The following is a 17,500-nucleotide window of genomic DNA, read 5'->3' as shown; positions in this document are numbered from 1 at the left end:
CAGTGTGTGATTAAAGATGGCCAACCCAGTGTGTCATTAAAGATGGCCAACCCAGTGTGTCATTAAAGATGGCCAACCCAGTGTGTAATTAAAGATGGTCAACGCAGTGTGTAATTAAAGATGGCCAACCCAGTGTGTGATTAAAGATGGCCAACCCACCAGGAGAGGAGAGCCATCCTCAACCCCATCCTGACCTCTCTCTGTTCTCCCCCCCCCCCCCCCACCCCCCAGTATCAGGAGACACCAGGAGAGGAGAGCCATCCTCACCCCCATCCTGACCTCTCTCTGTTCTCCCCCCCCCCCACCCCCAGTATCAGGAGACACCAGGAGAGGAGAGCCATCCTCACCCCCATCCTGACCTCTCTCTGTTCTCCCCCCCCCCCACCCCCAGTATCAGGAGCCACCAGGAGAGGAGAGCCATCCTCACCCCCATCCTGACCTCTCTCTGTTCTCCCCCCCCCACCCCCACCCCCCCCCCACCCCCAGTATCAGGAGACACCAGGAGAGGAGAGCCATCCTCACCCCCATCCTGACCTCTCTCTGTTCTCCCCCCCCACCCCACCCCCAGTATCAGGAGACACCAGGAGAGGAGAGCCATCCTCACCCCCATCCTGACCTCTCTCTGTTCTCCCCCCCCACCCCACCCCCCCCCCCACCCCCAGTATCAGGAGACACCAGGAGAGGAGAGCCATCCTCACCCCCATCCTGACCTCTCTCTGTTCTCCCCCCCCCCCACCCCCAGTATCAGGAGACACCAGGAGAGGAGAGCCATCCTCACCCCCATCCTGACCTCTCTCTGTTCTCCCCCCCCCCCCCCACCCCCAGTATCAGGAGACACCAGGAGAGGAGAGCCATCCTCACCCCCATCCTGACCTCTCTCTGTTCTCCCCCCCCCCCCCACCCCCAGTATCAGGAGACACCAGGAGAGGAGAGCCATCCTCACCCCCATCCTGACCTCTCTCTGTTCTCCCCCCCCCCCCACCCCCAGTATCAGGAGACACCAGGAGAGGAGAGCCATCCTCACCCCCATCCTGACCTCTCTCTGTTCTCCCCCCCCCACCCCCAGTATCAGGAGCCACCAGGAGAGGAGAGCCATCCTCACCCCCATCCTGACGGACTTCTCTGTTCTCCCCCCCCCCCCACCCCCAGTATCAGGAGACACCAGGAGAGGAGAGCCATCCTCACCCCATCCTGACCTCTCTCTGTTCTCCCCCCCCCCCCACCCCCAGTATCAGGAGACACCAGGAGAGGAGAGCCATCCTCACCCCATCCTGACCTCTCTCTGTTCTCCCCCCACCCCCAGTATCAGGAGACACCAGGAGAGGAGAGCCATCCTCACCCCCATCCTGACCTCTCTCTGTTCTCCCCCCCCCCCCCCACACCCCCCCCACCCCCAGTATCAGGAGACACCAGGAGAGGAGAGCCATCCTCACCCCCATCCTGACCTCTCTCTGTTCTCCCCCCCCCCCCCCACCCCCAGTATCAGGAGACACCAGGAGAGGAGAGCCATCCTCACCCCCATCCTGACCTCTCTCTGTTCTCCCCCCCCCCCACCCCCAGTATCAGGAGCCACCAGGAGAGGAGAGCCATCCTCACCCCCATCCTGACCTCTCTCTGTTCTCCCCCCCCCCCACCCCCAGTATCAGGAGACACCAGGAGAGGAGAGCCATCCTCACCCCCATCCTGACGGACTTCTCTGTCAGAGTGACAGCAGCACCTGCCATCATATTCAGCAAGCCCAGATCCCCTGACAACAGACAAGTGGAGGTTAGTATGAGGCACCATGAACCCAGATCCCCTGACAACAGACAAGTGGAGGTTAGTATGAGGCACCATGAACCCAGATCCCCTGACAACAGACAAGTGGAGGTTAGTATGAGGCACCATGAGCCCAGATCCCCTGACAACAGACAAGTGGAGGTTAGTATGAGGCACCATGAACCCAGATCCCCTGACAACAGACAAGTGGAGGTTAGTATGAGGCACCATGAACCCAGATCCCCTGACAACAGACAAGTGGAGGTTAGTATGAGGCACCATGAACCCAGATCCCCTGACAACAGACAAGTGGAGGTTAGTATGAGGCACCATGAACCCAGATCCCCTGACAACAGACAAGTGGAGGTTAGTATGAGGCACCATGAACCCAGAACCCCTGACAACAGACAAGTGGAGGTTAGTATGAGGCACCATGAACCCAGATCCCCTGACAACAGACAAGTGGAGGTTAGTATGAGGCACCATAAGCCCAGATCCCCTGACAACAGACAAGTGGAGGTTAGTATGAGGCACCATAAGCCCAGATCCCCTGACAACAGACAAGTGGAGGTTAGTATGAGGCACCATAAGCCCAGATCCCCTGACAACAGACAAGTGGAGGTTAGTATGAGGCACCATGAACCCAGATCCCCTGACAACAGACAAGTGGAGGTTAGTATGAGGCACCATGAACCCAGATCCCCTGACAACAGACAAGTGGAGGTTAGTATGAGGCACCATGAACCCAGATCCCCTGACAACAGACAAGTGGAGGTTAGTATGAGGCACCATGAACCCAGATCCCCTGACAACAGACAAGTGGAGGTTAGTATGAGGCACCATGAACCCAGATCCCCTGACAACAGACAAGTGGAGGTTAGTATGAGGCACCATGAGCCCAGATCCCCTGACAACAGACAAGTGGAGGTTAGTATGAGGCACCATGAACCCAGATCCCCTGACAACAGACAAGTGGAGGTTAGTATGAGGCACCATGAACCCAGATCCCCTGACAACAGACAAGTGGAGGTTAGTATGAGGCACCATGAACCCAGATCCCCTGACAACAGACAAGTGGAGGTTAGTATGAGGCACCATGAACCCAGATCCCCTGACAACAGACAAGTGGAGGTTAGTATGAGGCACCATGAACCCAGATCCCCTGACAACAGACAAGTGGAGGTTAGTATGAGGCACCATGAACCCAGATCCCCTGACAACAGACAAGTGGAGGTTAGTATGAGGCACCATGAACCCAGATCCCCTGACAACAGACAAGTGGAGGTTAGTATGAGGGCACCATGAACCCAGATCCCCTGACAACAGACAAGTGGAGGTTAGTATGAGGCACCATGAACCCAGAACCCCTGACAACAGACAAGTGGAGGTTAGTATGAGGCACCATGAACCCAGAACCTTTACAGTGAGGCACCATGAACCCAGAACCCCTGACAACAGACAAGTGGAGGTTAGTATGAGGCACCATGAACCCAGAACCTTTACAGTGAGGTTTTAAACATGAACCCAGAACCTTTACAGTGAGGTATCAACATGAACCCAGAACCTTTACAGTGAGGGTATCAACATGAACCCAGAACCTTTACAGTGAGGTTTAAACATGAACCCAGAACCTTTACAGTGAGGTTTAAACATGAACCCAGAACCTTTACAGTGAGGTTTAAACATGAACCCAGAACCTTTACAGTGAGGTTTAAACATGAACCCAGAACCTTTACAGTGAGGTTTAAAACATGAACCCAGAACCTTTACAGTGAGGTATCAACATGAACCCAGAACCTTTACAGTGAGGTTTAAACATGAACCCAGAACCTTTACAGTGAGGTTTAAACATAACCCAGAACCTTTTACAGTGAGGTTTAAACATGGAACCCAGAACCTTTACAGTGAGGTTTAAACATGAACCCAGAACCTTTACAGTGAGGTTTTAAACATGAACCCAGAACCTTTACAGTGAGGTTTAAACATGAACCCAGAACCTTTACAGTGAGGTTTAAACATGAACCCAGAACCTTTACAGTGAGGTTTAAACATGAACCCAGAACCTTTACAGTGAGGTTTAAACATGAACCCAGAACCTTTACAGTGAGGTTTAAACATGAACCCAGAACCTTTACAGTGAGGTTTAAACATGAACCCAGAACCTTTACAGTGAGGTTTAAACATGAACCCAGAACCTTTACAGTGAGGTTTAAACATGAACCCAGAACCTTTACAGTGAGGTTTAAACATGAACCCAGAACCTTTACAGTGAGGTTTAAACATGAACCCAGAACCTTTACAGTGAGGTTTAAACATGAACCCAGAACCTTTACAGTGAGGTTTAAACATGAACCCAGAACCTTTACAGTGAGGTATCAACATGAACCCAGAACCTTTACAGTGAGGTTTAAACATGAACCCAGAACCTTTACAGTGAGGTTTAAACATGAACCCAGAACCTTTACAGTGAGGTTTAAACATGAACCAGAACCCTTACAGTGAGGTTTAAACATGAACCCAGAACCTTTACAGTGAGGTTTAAACATGAACCCAGAACCTTTACAGTGAGGTTTAAACATGAACCCAGAACCTTTACAGTGAGGTTTAAACATGAACCCAGAACCTTTACAGTGAGGTTTAAACATGAACCCAGAACCTTTACAGTGAGATTTAAACATGACACCCAGAACCTTTACAGTGAGGTTTAAACATGAACCCAGAACCTTTACAGTGAGGTTAAACATGAACCCAGAACCTTTACAGTGAGGTTTAAACATGAACCCAGAACCTTTACAGTGAGGTATCAACATGAACCCAGAACCTTTACAGTGAGGTTTAAACATGAACCCAGAACCTTTACAGTGAGGTTTAAACATGAACCCAGAACCTTTACAGTGAGGTTTAAACATGAACCCAGAACCTTTACAGTGAGGTTTAAACATGAACCCAGAACCTTTACAGTGAGGTTTAAACATGAACCCAGAACCTTTACAGTGAGGTTTAAACATGAACCCAGAACCTTTACAGTGAGGTTTAAACATGAACCCAGAACCTTTACAGTGAGGTTTAAACATGAACCCAGAACCTTTACAGTGAGGTTTAAACATGAACCCAGAACCTTTACAGTGAGGTATCAACATGAACCCAGAACCTTTACAGTGAGGCATCAACATGAACCCAGAACCTTTACAGTGAGGTTTAAACATGAACCCAGAACCTTTACAGTGAGGTTTAAACATGAACCCAGAACCTTTACAGTGAGATTTAAACATGAACCCAGAACCTTTACAGTGAGGTTTAAACATGAACCCAGAACCTTTACAGTGAGGTATCAACATGAACCCAGAACCTTTACAGTGAGGTTTAAACATGAACCCAGAACCTTTACAGTGAGGTTTAAACATGAACCCAGAACCTTTACAGTGAGATTTAAACATGAACCCAGAACCTTTACAGTGAGGTTTAAACATGAACCCAGAACCTTTACAGTGAGGTTTAAACATGAACCCAGAACCTTTACAGTGAGGTGTAAACATGAACCCAGAACCTTTACAGTGAGGTGTAAACATGAACCCAGAACCTTTACAGTGAGGTGTAAACATGAACCCAGAACCTTTACAGTGAGGTGTAAACATGAACCCAGAACCTTTACAGTGAGGTTTTAACATGAACCCAGAACCTTTACAGTGAGGTGTAAACATGAACCCAGAACCTTTACAGTGAGGTGTAAACATGAACCCAGAACCTTGTGTATCTCTAATAACTGAATAACATTGAGATGGGTACCTGTAGTAGTTCCAGAACATAATATATATTTACACAATGACCAAGTAGGTGACCTGGAAGTGAAGACAAATCAAATGACTTATTTATGGAAGAAACGGTCTGATATCAAACTCTTGGTTCAGACCTCTAGGAGACACAGTGGACTAACAGTCTGATATCAAACTCCTGGTTCAGACCTCTAGGGGACATTGTTCAGACCTCTAGGGGACATTGTTCAGACCTCTAGGAGACACAGTGGACAAACGGTCTGATATCAAACTCTTGGTTCAGACCTCTAGGGGACACAGTGGACTAACAGTCTGATATCAAACTCCTGGTTCAGACCTCTAGGGGACATTGTTCAGACCTCTAGGGGACATTGTTCAGACCTCTAGGGGACATTGTTCAGACCTCTAGGAGACACAGTGGACAAACGGTGAATCCAAATAGTTTATCTTGTCAGTTATAGATGATCAGTATCTCCGCCCCTCCTAGGAGTCTAAACATGTTCGATACCAACGTATCTCAAAGAGTTGGTGTTTTGACGAGTGTCTATGAAATGCTCAGCCGCAGGGTTTCTCTGGTCAGGGTCAGGGTCAGGGTTAGGGTTTCTCTGGTCAGGGTCAGGGTTAGGGTCAGGGTTAGGGTTTCTCTGGTCAGGGTCAGGGTTAGGGTCAGGGTTTCTCTGGTCAGGGTCAGGGTTAGGGTCAGGGTTTCTCTGGTCAGGGTCAGGGTCAGGGTTTCTCTGGTCAGGGTCAGGGTCAGGGTTAGGGTCAGGGTTTCTCTGGTCAGGGTCAGGGTCAGGGTTTCTCTGGTCAGGGTCAGGGTCAGGGTTTCTCTGGTCAGGGTCAGGGTTTCTCTGGTCAGGGTCAGGGTTTCTCGGGTCAGGGTTAGGGTCAGGGTTTCTCTGGTCAGGGTCAGGGTTTCTCTGGTCAGGGTCAGGGTTTCTCTGGTCAGGGTCAGGGTTAGGGTCAGGGTCAGGGTTTCTCTGGTCAGGGTCAGGGTTTCTCTGGTCAGGGTCAGGGTTTCTCTGGTCAGGGTCAGGGTTAGGGTCAGGGTCAGGGGGTCCTGATATTACTGCCGTGTTCTGCTATCCTTGTCTCTCTCTCTGTCCCAACAGGAGGTGCTGGTGTGTGGTCTCTCTCTGTCCCAACAGGAGGTGCTGGTGTTTATATTGTATCTCTGTCCCAACAGGAGGTGCTGGTGTGTGGTCACTCCCTGGAGGTGAACGTAACATCCAGTCTGCAGTTCTTCCTCAGTGTGGCCCAGGTCCACCTGCTGCAGCTACTGTTCCGAGCCAACATGGTGGAGGGAACTGCCCCAGAGACCAGCCAGGTAAGAGATGGTCACATCCCAAATCAGGTAAACATGGTGGAGGGAACTGCCCCAGAGACCAGCCAGGTAAGAGATGGTCACATCCCAACTCAGGTCATACTCAACCAACAGGTGAAGAGGTCATAGTAACATGTCAGACTCAGCCAACAACAGGTGAAGAGGTCATAGTAACATGTCAGACTCCACCAACAACAGGTGAAGAGGTCATAGTATCATGTCAGACTCAGCCAATAACAGGTGAAGAGGTCATAGTAACATGTCAGACTCAGCCAACAGGTGAAGAGGTCATAGTAACATGTCATACGCAAACCAACAACAGGTGAAGAGGTCATAGTAACATGTCAGACTCAGCCAACAGGTGAAGAGGTCATAGTAACATGTCATACGCAAACCAACAACAGGTGAAGAGGTCATAGTAACATGTCAGACTCAGCCAACAGGTGAAGAGGTCATAGTAACATGTCAGACTCAGCCAACAACAGGTGAAGAGGTCATAGTATCAGGTCATACTCAGCCAACAGGTGAAGAGGTCATAGTATCATGTCATACTCAGCCAACAGGTGAAGAGGTCATAGTATCATGTCATACTCAGCCAACAACAGGTCCAGTACTGAGTCAATGATAACATGGTCATATACACTGGGTACCAGTACTGAGTCAATGATAACATGGTTATATACACTGGGTACCACTACTGAGTCAATGATAACATGGTTATATACACTGGGTACCAGTACTGATTCAATGATAACATGGTTATATACACTGGGTACCACTACTGAGTCAATGATAACATGGTTATATACACTGGGTACCAGGACTGAGTATATATATACACAGGGTACCAGTACTGAGTCAATGATAGCATGGCTATATACACGGGGGTACCAGTACTGAGTCAATGATAACATGGTTATATACACTGGGTACCAGTACTGAGTCAATGATAACTAGTCTGTATACACTGGGTACCAGGACTGAGTATATATATACACAGGGTACCAGTACTGAGTCAATGATAACATGGCTATATACACGGGGTACCAGTACTGAGTCAATGATAACATGGCTATATACACTGGGTACCAGGACTGAGTATATATATACACAGGGTACCAGTACTGAGTCAATGATAACATGGCTATATACACGGGGTACCAGTACTGAGTCAATGATAACATGGCTATATACACTGGGTACCAGGACTGAGTATATATATACACTGGGTACCAGTACTGAGTCAATGATAACATGGGTACCAGTACTGAGTCAATGATAACATGGTCATATACACTGGGTACCAGTACTGAGTCAATGATAACATGGTCATATACACTGGGTACCAGTACTGAGTCAATGATAACTAGTCTGTATACACTGGGTACCAGTACTGAGTCAATGATAATATGGCTCTATACACTGGGTACCAGTACTGAGTCAATGATAACATGGTCATATACACTGGGTACCAGTACTGAGTCAATGATAACATGGTCATATACACTGGGTACCAGTACTGAGTCAATGATAACATGGGTACCAGTACTGAGTCAATGATAGCATGGTTATATACACTGGGTACCAGTACTGAGTCAATGATAACATGGTTATATACACTGGGTACCAGTACTGAGTCAATGATAACATGGGTACCAGTACTGAGTCAATGATAGCATGGTTATATACAATGGGTACCAGTACTGAGTCAATGATAACATGGTTATATACACTGGGTACCAATACTGAGTCAATGATAGCATGGTTATATACACTGGGTACCAGTACTGAGTCAATATACACTGGGTACCAGTACTGAGTCAATGATAACATGGCTCTATACACATGGTACCAGTACTGAGTCAATGATAACATGGCTCTATACACATGGTACCAGTACTGAGTCAATGATAACATGGTACCAGTACTGAGTCAATGATAACATGGTTATATACAATGGGTACCAGTACTGAGTCAATGATAACATGGCTCTATACACATGGTACCAGTACTGAGTCAATGATAACATGGGTACCAGTACTGAGTCAATGATAACATGGTTATATACACTGGTTACCAGGACTGAGTCAATATACACTGGGTACCAGGACTGAATCAATATACACTGGGTACCAGTACTGAGTCAATATGCAGGGGTACGGGGTAATTGAGGTAGCTATGTACATGTAGGTAGGGGTAAAGGATAGATAATAGACAGTAACAGCAGTATACTGTAGGTAGGGGTAAAGGATAGATAATAGACAGTAACAACAGTATACTGTAGGTAGGGGTAAAGGATAGATAATAGACAGTAACAGCAGTATACTGTAGGTAGGGGTAAAGGATAGATAATAGACAGTAACAGCAGTATACTGTAGGTAGGGGTAAAGGATAGATAATAGACAGTAGCAGCAGTATACTGTAGGTAGGGGTAAAGGATAGATAATAGACAGTAGCAGCAGTATACTGTAGGTAGGGGTAAAGGATAGATAATAGACAGTAACAGCAGTATACTGTAGGTAGGGGTAAAGGATAGATAATAGACAGTAACAGCCTACATCAGGGAGACTCTACATCAGGGAGACTCTACATCAGGGAGAATCTACATCAGGGAGAATCTACATCAGGGAGACTCTACATCGGGGAGACTCTACATCAGGGAGACTCTACATCAGGGAGACTCTACATCAGGGAGACTCTACATCAAGGAGACTCTACATCAGGGAGACTCTACATCAGGGAGACACTACATCGGGGAGACTCTACATCGGGGAGACTCTACATCGGGGAGACTCTACATCGGGGAGACTCTACATCAGGGAGACTCTACATCAGGGAGACCCTACATCAGGGAGACTCTACATCAGGGAGACTCTACATCAAGGAGACTCTACATCAGGGAGACTACATCAGGGAGACTCTGACATCAGGGAGACTCTACATCAAGGAGACTCTACATCAGGGAGACTCTACACCAGGGAGACTCTACATCAGGGAGACTCTACATCAAGGAGACTCTACATCAGGGAGACTCTACATCAGGGAGACTCTACATCAGGGAGACTACATCAGGGAGACTCTACATCAGGGAGACCCTACATCAGGGAGACTCTACATCAGGGAGACCCTACATCAGGGATATGTTGCATTCCATTCCCATAATCAATACTCGTTATTGATAATGTAGTGCTATAAATAACCAGTGTTTTTTATGAAAAAGTGGTAGTGGAGCAGGGGAGAGGAGGAGGAGGGAAAGGAGAGGAGGAGGGGAGAGGAGAGGGAAGGGAGAGGAGAGGAGGAGGAGAGAGGAAGGGAGAGGAGGCTTGTCCTTCATCTGTTTGTGGTTTGAGAGGAGGAGGAGGAGGAGAGGAGGCTTGTCCTTCATCTGTTTGTGGTTTGAGAGGAGGAGGAGGAGAGGAGGAGGCTTGTCCTTCATCTGTTTGTGGTTTGAGAGGAGGAGAGGGGAGGAGGCTTGTCCTTCATCTGTTTGTGGTTTGAGAGGAGGAGGAGGAGGAGAGGAGGAGGAGGCTTGTCCTTCATCTGTTTGTGGTTTGAGAGGAGGAGGAGGAGGAGGAGGAGGAGGGGAGGGGAGGAGGAGGAGGAGAGGGGAGGAGGCTTGTCCTTCATCTGTTTGTGGTTTGAGAGGAGGAGGAGGAGGAGGAGGAGGAGAGGGGAGGAGGCTTGTCCTTCATCTGTTTGTGGTTTGAGAGGAGGAGGAGGAGGAGAGGGGAGGAGGCTTGTCCTTCATCTGTTTGTGGTTTGAGAGGAGGAGGAGGAGAGGAGGAGGAGAGGAGGAGGAGGGGAGGAGGAGAGGAGGAGGAGGGGAGGGGAGGAGGAGGAGAGGAGGCTTGTCCTTCATCTGTTTGTGGTTTGAGAGGAGGAGAGGAGGCTTGTCCTTCATCTGTTTGTGGTTTGAGAGGAGGAGGAGTCTTGTGGAGTCCTCACTCTGCTCCCGGTGATTCATCCTCTGTTGCCTCTGTTACATGGTGCTGTAATACAGGTTGTTATGGTCCTGCTGGGAGAGGTTGCTATGGTACCTAGGGGTCACCTGGGGCCAGGACATGATACGTAGCAGCTCCTGTCTCTCCTCTGTGGGCCGAGCACTCCCTCCTCATCAATCTACAGCCCGGAGAGGAGACAACAGGAGGGGAGTTGTACACTGACTGTACAAAACATTAGGAACACCATGGACTCTACAAGGTGTTGAAAGCGTTCCACAGGGATGCTGGTCCTTGTTGACTCCAATGCTTCCCACAGTTGTGTCAAGATGGCTGGATGTCCTTTGGGTGGTGGATCATTCTTAATACACACAGGAAACTGTTGAGCATTGAAAACCCAGCAGCGTTGCAGTTGTTGACACACTTAAACTGGTGTGCCTGGCACCTACTACCATACCCTAGGCAGGTAGCCTAGTGGTTAGAGGGGGGCGGCAGGTAGCCTAGTGGTTAGAGGGGATGGCAGGTAGCCTAGTGGTTAGGGGGGGAGGCAGGTAGCCTAGTGGTTAGAGGGGGAGGCAGGTAGCCTAGTGGTTAGAGGGGGGAGGCAGGTAGTCTAGTGGTTAGAGGGGGGGGCAGGTAGCCTAGTGGTTAGAGGGGGGAGGCAGGTAGCCTAGTGGTTAGAGGGGAGAGGGGGAGGCAGGTAGCCTAGTGGTTAGAGGGGGAGGGGGAGGCAGGTAGTCTAGTGGTTAGAGGGGGAGGGAGGCAGGTAGCCTAGTGGTTAGAGGGGGGAGGCAGGTAGTCTAGTGGTTAGAGGGGGGGGGCAGGTAGCCTAGTGGTTAGAGGGGGGAGGCAGGTAGCCTAGTGGTTAGAGGGGGAGGCAGGTAGCCTAGTGGTTAGAGGGGGAGGCAGGTAGCCTAGTGGTTAGAGGGGGCGGCAGGTAGCCTAGTGGTTAGAGGGGAGAGACAGGTAGCCTAGTGGTTAGAGGGGGAGGCAGGTAGCCTAGTGGTTAGAGGGGGCGGCAGGTAGCCTAGTGGTTAGAGGGGGGAGGCAGGTAGCCTAGTGGTTAGAGGGGGCGGCAGGTAGCCTAGTGGTTAGAGGGGGGGAGGCAGGTAGCCTAGTGGTTAGAGGGGGGCGGCAGGTAGCCTAGTGGTTAGAGGGGGGGGGAGGCAGGTAGCCTAGTGGTTAGAGGGGGTGGCAGGTAGCCTAGTGGTTAGAGGGGGGAGGCAGGTAGCCTAGTGGTTAGAGGGGGTGGCAGGTAGCCTAGTGGTTAGAGGGGGGAGGCAGGTAGCCTAGTGGTTAGAGGGGGGTGGCAGGTAGCCTAGTGGTTAGAGGGGGGGGGAGGCAGGTAGCCTAGTGGTTAGAGGGGGTGGCAGGTAGCCTAGTGGTTAGAGGGGGGAGGCAGGTAGCCTAGTGGTTAGAGGGGGGAGGCAGGTAGCCTAGTGGTTAGAGGGGGGAGGCAGGTAGCCTAGTGGTTAGAGGGGGGAGGCAGGTAGCCTAGTGGTTAGAGGGGGGAGGCAGGTAGCCTAGTGGTTAGAGGGGGGAGGCAGGTAGCCTAGTGGTTAGAGGGGGGGAGGCAGGTAGCCTAGTGGTTAGAGGGGGGAGGCAGGTAGCCTAGTGGTTAGAGGGGGGAGGCAGGTAGCCTAGTGGTTAGAGGGGGAGGCAGGTAGCCTAGTGGTTAGAGGGGGAGGGGGAGGCAGGTAGCCTAGTGGTTAGAGGGGGGCGGCAGGTAGCCTAGTGGTTAGAGGGGGGAGGCAGGTAGCCTAGTGGTTAGAGGGGGGAGGCAGGTAGCCTAGTGGTTAGAGGGGTCGGCAGGTAGCCTAGTGGTTAGAGGGGGAGGCAGGTAGCCTAGTGGTTAGAGGGGGGAGGCAGGTAGCCTAGTGGTTAGAGGGGGGAGGCAGGTAGCCTAGTGGTTAGAGGGGGCGGCAGGTAGCCTAGTGGTTAGAGGGGGCGGCAGGTAGCCTAGTGGTTAGAGGGGGCGGCAGGTAGCCTAGTGGTTAGAGGGGGAGGGGGAGCAGGTAGCCTAGTGGTTAGAGGGGGCGGCAGGTAGCCTAGTGGTTAGAGGGGGTGGCAGGTAGCCTAGTGGTTAGAGGGGGTGGCAGGTAGCCTAGTGGTTAGAGGGGGGAGGCAGGTAGCCTAGTGGTTAGAGGGGGTGGCAGGTAGCCTAGTGGTTAGAGGGGGCGGCAGGTAGCCTAGTGGTTAGAGGGGGCGGCAGGTAGCCTAGTGGTTAGAGGGGGGAGGCAGGTAGCCTAGTGGTTAGAGGGGGGCGGCAGGTAGCCTAGTGGTTAGAGGGGGCGGCAGGTAGCCTAGTGGTTAGAGGGGGGCGGCAGGTAGCCTAGTGGTTAGAGGGGGCGGCAGGTAGCCTAGTGGTTAGAGGGGGCGGCAGGTAGCCTAGTGGTTAGAGGGGGTGGGGGAGGCAGGTAGCCTAGTGGTTAGAGGGGGGAGGCAGGTAGCCTAGTGGTTAGAGGGGGGAGGCAGGTAGCCTAGTGGTTAGAGGGGGGAGGCAGGTAGCCTAGTGGTTAGAGGGGGGAGGCAGGTAGCCTAGTGGTTAGAGGGGGGAGGCAGGTAGCCTAGTGGTTAGAGGGGGGAGGCAGGTAGCCTAGTGGTTAGAGGGGGGAGGCAGGTAGCCTAGTGGTTAGAGGGGGGAGGCAGGTAGCCTAGTGGTTAGAGGGGGGAGGCAGGTAGCCTAGTGGTTAGAGGGGGAGGCAGGTAGCCTAGTGGTTAGAGGGGGGGAGGCAGGTAGCCTAGTGGTTAGAGGGGGGAGGCAGGTAGCCTAGTGGTTAGAGGGGGGAGGCAGGTAGCCTAGTGGTTAGAGGGGAGGCAGGTAGCCTAGTGGTTAGAGGGGGAGGGGGAGGCAGGTAGCCTAGTGGTTAGAGGGGGGCGGCAGGTAGCCTAGTGGTTAGAGGGGGGAGGCAGGTAGCCTAGTGGTTAGAGGGGGAGGCAGGTAGCCTAGTGGTTAGAGGGGGGCGGCAGGTAGCCTAGTGGTTAGAGGGGGGAGGCAGGTAGCCTAGTGGTTAGAGGGGGGAGGCAGGTAGCCTAGTGGTTAGAGGGGGGAGGCAGGTAGCCTAGTGGTTAGAGGGGGCGGCAGGTAGCCTAGTGGTTAGAGGGGGCGGCAGGTAGCCTAGTGGTTAGAGGGGGCGGCAGGTAGCCTAGTGGTTAGAGGGGGAGGGGGAGGCAGGTAGCCTAGTGGTTAGAGGGGCGGCAGGTAGCCTAGTGGTTAGAGGGGGTGGCAGGTAGCCTAGTGGTTAGAGGGGGTGGCAGGTAGCCTAGTGGTTAGAGGGGGGAGGCAGGTAGCCTAGTGGTTAGAGGGGGTGGCAGGTAGCCTAGTGGTTAGAGGGGGCGGCAGGTAGCCTAGTGGTTAGAGGGGGCGGCAGGTAGCCTAGTGGTTAGAGGGGGAGGCAGGTAGCCTAGTGGTTAGAGGGGGGCGGCAGGTAGCCTAGTGGTTAGAGGGGGCGGCAGGTAGCCTAGTGGTTAGAGGGGGCGGCAGGTAGCCTAGTGGTTAGAGGGGGCGGCAGGTAGCCTAGTGGTTAGAGGGGGCGGCAGGTAGCCTAGTGGTTAGAGGGGGTGGGGGGAGGCAGGTAGCCTAGTGGTTAGAGGGGGGAGGCAGGTAGTCTAGTGGTTAGAGGGGGTGGCAGGTAGCCTAGTGGTTAGAGGGGGTGGCAGGTAGCCTAGTGGTTAGAGGGGGTGGCAGGTAGCCTAGTGGTTAGAGGGGGGCGGCAGGTAGCCTAGTGGTTAGAGGGGGTGGCAGGTAGCCTAGTGGTTAGAGGGGGTGGCAGGTAGCCTAGTGGTTAGAGGGGGGAGGGCAGGTAGCCTAGTGGTTAGAGGGGGAGACAGGTAGCTAGTGGTTAGAGGGGGGATGCAGGTAGCCTAGTGGTTAGAGGGGGGAGGCAGGTAGCCTAGTGGTTAGAGGGGGTAGACAGGTAGCCTAGTGGTTAGAGGGGGGAGGCAGGTAGCCTAGTGGTTAGAGGGGGGAGGCAGGTAGCCTAGTGTTAGGGGGGGAGACAGGTAGCCTAGTGGTTAGAGGGGGGGGAGGCAGGTAGCCTAGTGGTTAGAGGGGGAAGGCAGCTAGCCCTAGTGGTTAGAGGGGGGAGGCAGGTAGCCTAGTGGTTAGAGGGGGGAGACAGGTAGCCTAGTGGTTAGAGGGGGGAGGCAGGTAGACTAGTGTTAGAGGGGGAGGCAGGTAGTCTAGTGGTTAGAGGGGGTGGCAGGTAGCCTAGTGGTTAGAGGGGGAGGGGGAGGCAGGTAGCCTAGTGGTTAGAGGGGGAGGCAGGTAGTCTAGTGGTTAGAGGGGGAGGCAGGTAGCCTAGTGGTTAGAGGGGGAGGGGGAGGCAGGTAGCCTAGTGGTTAGAGGGGGAGGGGGAGGCAGGTAGCCTAGTGGTTAGAAGGGGGAGGGGGAGGCAGGTAGCCTAGTGGTTAGAGGGGGAGGGGGGGGCAGGTAGCCTAGTGGTTAGAGGGGGGAGGCAGGTAGTCTAGTGGTTAGAGGGGGAGGCAGGTAGCCCTAGTGGTTAGAGGGGGGAGGCAGGTAGCCTAGTGGTTAGAGGGGGAGGGGGAGGCAGGTAGCCTAGTGGTTAGAGGGGGAGGGGGAGGCAGGTAGTCTAGTGGTTAAGAGGGGGGAGGCAGGTAGCCTAGTGGTTAGAGGGGGAGGCAGGTAGCCTAGTGGTTAGAGGGGGGAGGCAGGTAGCCTAGTGTTTAGAGGGGGGAGGCAGGTAGCCTAGTGGTTAGAGGGGGGAGGCAGGTAGCCTAGTGGTTAGAGGGGGAAGGGGGAGGCAGGTAGCCTAGTGGTTAGAGGGGGGAGGGGGAGGCAGGTAGCCTAGTGGTTAGAGGGGGAGGGGGAGGCAGGTAGCCTAGTGGTTAGAGGGGGGGAGGGGGAGGCAGGTAGCCTAGTGGTTAGAGGGGGAAGGGGGAGGCAGGTAGCCTAGTGGTTAGAGGGGGAGGCCAGGTAGCCTAGTGGTTAGGGGGGGGGGCAGGTAGCCTAGTGGTTAGAGGGGAGAGGCAGGTAGCCTAGTGGTTAGAGGGGGGAGGCAGGTAGCCTAGTGGTTAGAGGGGGAGGGGGAGGCAGGTAGCCTAGTGGTTAGAGGGGGAGGGGGAGGCAGGTAGCCTAGTGGTTAGAGGGGGGAGGCAGGTAGCCTAGTGGTTAGAGGGGGGAGGCAGGTAGCCTAGTGGTTAGAGGGGGAGGCAGGTAGCCTAGTGGTTAGAGGGGGGAGGCATGTAGCCTAGTTGTTTAGAGGGGGGAGGCAGGTAGCCTAGTGGTTAGAGGGGGGAGGCAGGTAGCCTAGTGGTTAGAGGGGGAGAGACAGGTAGCCTAGTGGTTAGAGGGGAGAGACAGGTAGCCTAGTGGTTAGAGGGGGGAGGCAGGTAGCTTAGTGGTTAGAGGGGGAGGCAGGTAGCCTAGTGGTTAGAGGGGGAGGCAGGTAGCCATAGTGGTTAGAGGGGGGGCAGGTAGTCTAGTGGTTAGAGGGGAGAGGCAGGTAGTCTAGTGGTTAGAGGGGGGGAGGCAGGTAGTCTAGTGGTTAGAGGGGAGAGGCAGGTAGCCTAGTGGTTAGAGGGGGGGAGCAGGTAGCCTAGTGTTAGAGTGTTGGGCCAGTAACCAAAGGTTGCTAGATTGAATCCCCGAGCTGACAATGTAAAACTGTGTCGTTCTGCCCCTGAACAAGGCAGTTAACCCACTGTTCCCCTGACCAAGGCAGTTAACCCACTGTTCCCCTGAACAAGGCAGTTAACCCCCTGTTCCCTCCCCTGAACAAGGCAGTTAACCCACTGTTTTTCCCCTGAACAAGGCAGTTAACCCACTGTTCCCCTGACCAAGGCAGTTAACCCCACTGTTTCCCCTGAACAAGGCAGTTAACCCACTGTTTCCCCTGAACAATGCAGTTAACCCACTGTTCCCCTGAACAAGGCAGTTACCCACTGTTCCCCTGAACAAGGCAGTTAACCCACTGATCCCCTGAACAAGGCAGTTTAACCCACTGTTTCCCCTGAACAAGGCAGTTAACCCACTGTTCCCCTTAACAAGGCAGTTAACCCACTGATCCCCTGAACAAGGCAGTTAACCCCACTGTTCCCCTGAACAAGGCAGTTAACCCACTGTTCCCCCTGAACAAGGCAGTTAACCCACTGTTCCCCCTGAACAAGGCAGTTAACCCACTGTTCCCCTGAACAAGGCAGTTAACCCCACTGTTCCCCCTGAACAGGCAAGTTAACCCTGTTCCCCCTGACAAGGCAGTTAACCCACACTGTTCCCCTGAACAGGCAGTTAACCCACTGTTCCCCTGAACAAGGCAGTTAACCCACTGATCCCCTGAAAGCAGTTAACCCACTGTTCCCCTGAACAAGGCAGTTAACCCACTGATCCCAGGTAGGCTGGGATTGAAAATAAGAATTTGTGTTCTTAACTGACTTTCCTAGTTAAATAAAAAATGTTAATGTTAATTCAATAAATACCGTGTTCAAAGGCACTTTAACCTGTCTCTCCCTTCATCGTCACTGATTAAGTGGATTTTAACAAGTAGTATCGTAGTTTTCACCTGGTCAGTCTATGTGATGGAAAGAGCAGGCGTTCCTAATGTTTAGTCAGGCTGTGTTCTGCTCTATTCTACATGCTGCAGAGCCCCTCTAGTGTTGGGTTCTGGTACTGCATGTGTTGGACTCCTGCTCCTCCCTGCAGTCACCAATGAACTGTCTTGTTTCTAGATCAGTGTCCTGTGTTCTCT

At 52.5% G+C, this 17,500-nt stretch overlaps 1 protein-coding gene across 1 annotated transcript in view; it reads left to right on the top strand.

Annotated features, from left to right (window-relative positions):
* LOC116361450 (vacuolar protein sorting-associated protein 13B-like) overlaps positions 1-7,521 on the top strand; it is a 17,142-nt gene extending 9,621 nt beyond the window's left edge. Inside the window, exons 2-3 of the mRNA XM_031815882.1 lie at positions 1,641-1,767; positions 6,718-7,521. Coding sequence (XP_031671742.1) covers positions 1,641-1,767; positions 6,718-6,984 — 394 coding nt within the window. The 3' untranslated portion in view covers positions 6,985-7,521. The remainder of the gene's footprint in view (positions 1-1,640; positions 1,768-6,717) is intronic.
* The last annotated feature ends 9,979 nt before the right edge of the window (positions 7,522-17,500 follow it).

The sequence above is a fragment of the Oncorhynchus kisutch genome, unplaced genomic scaffold (genome assembly GCF_002021735.2).
Source record: "Oncorhynchus kisutch isolate 150728-3 unplaced genomic scaffold, Okis_V2 scaffold683, whole genome shotgun sequence".
Classification (NCBI taxonomy): domain Eukaryota; kingdom Metazoa; phylum Chordata; class Actinopteri; order Salmoniformes; family Salmonidae; genus Oncorhynchus; species Oncorhynchus kisutch.
Note: the sequence above shows the minus strand (reverse complement) of the source record. Positions and strands in the feature narration are given on the sequence as shown.